This window comes from Aptenodytes forsteri, unplaced genomic scaffold (assembly GCF_000699145.1).
Source record: "Aptenodytes forsteri isolate BGI_AS27 unplaced genomic scaffold, ASM69914v1 Scaffold1245, whole genome shotgun sequence".
In the NCBI taxonomy this organism is placed as follows: domain Eukaryota; kingdom Metazoa; phylum Chordata; class Aves; order Sphenisciformes; family Spheniscidae; genus Aptenodytes; species Aptenodytes forsteri.
The window spans coordinates 26481-27206 of NW_008794382.1; the positions used below are offsets into that span (position 1 = coordinate 26481).

The window sequence follows — 726 nt, forward strand, 5'->3', positions numbered from 1 at the left end:
CCCAGGGAACAGAGGAGCAGGGGAAGGGCCGGCCAGAGCCAGCTCCGGGCGGGAGCGCTGCCATCCCCGGCCCTCTCACTGGGCACGGACAATAGGAACAGTCTGTTCCCATGGGATGGGGCCAGCCGGCCCCGGCAAGCCGCAGGCGCTGACACAGAGGGTTTGTATCCGACACAGTGGCAGCTTCTCTTAAAGCCTTTTATTCACAGACATGGTACAGACACATGGAAAACCGACATGATCACATCGGAGAGAGAGAGCACGAGCCCAGCCGGAGCAGCACGTCCCTCCAGCCGGGCCCACGGGGCTGAACCCCACCCAGTGCACAAGGAAGCTGAAGTGTTTGAAGCAGACATTTTGTGGACATGCTACAGCGACAGAAGGAGCCCGGTATTTAGTATTCCTCCCCTTCCTCCTCTCCCTCCCCTTCCACCGAATCCACCCCCACCTCCTCATAATCCTTCTCCAGGGCGGCCATGTCCTCCCGGGCCTCCGAGAACTCCCCCTCCTCCATGCCCTCCCCCACGTACCAGTGCACGAACGCCCGCTTGGCGTACATCAGGTCAAACTTGTGGTCCAGGCGGGCCCAGGCCTCGGCGATGGCCGTGGTGTTGCTCAGCATGCACACGGCGCGCTGCACCTTGGCCAGGTCCCCCCCGGGCACCACCGTGGGCGGCTGGTAGTTGATGCCCACCTTGAAACCAGTGGGGCACCAGTCCACAAACT

The 726-nt window shown here is 62.7% G+C and overlaps 1 protein-coding gene across 1 annotated transcript in view; it reads right to left on the reverse strand.

Moving 5' to 3' along the window:
* Positions 1-170: 170 nt before the first annotated feature.
* The window catches only part of LOC103906073 (tubulin alpha chain), a 12482-nt gene continuing 11926 nt past the window's right edge, over positions 171-726 (reverse strand). The window contains exon 4 of the mRNA XM_009287908.1: positions 171-724. Within this exon, the coding sequence (XP_009286183.1) occupies positions 395-724 (330 nt within the window). The 3' untranslated portion in view covers positions 171-394. The remainder of the gene's footprint in view (positions 725-726) is intronic.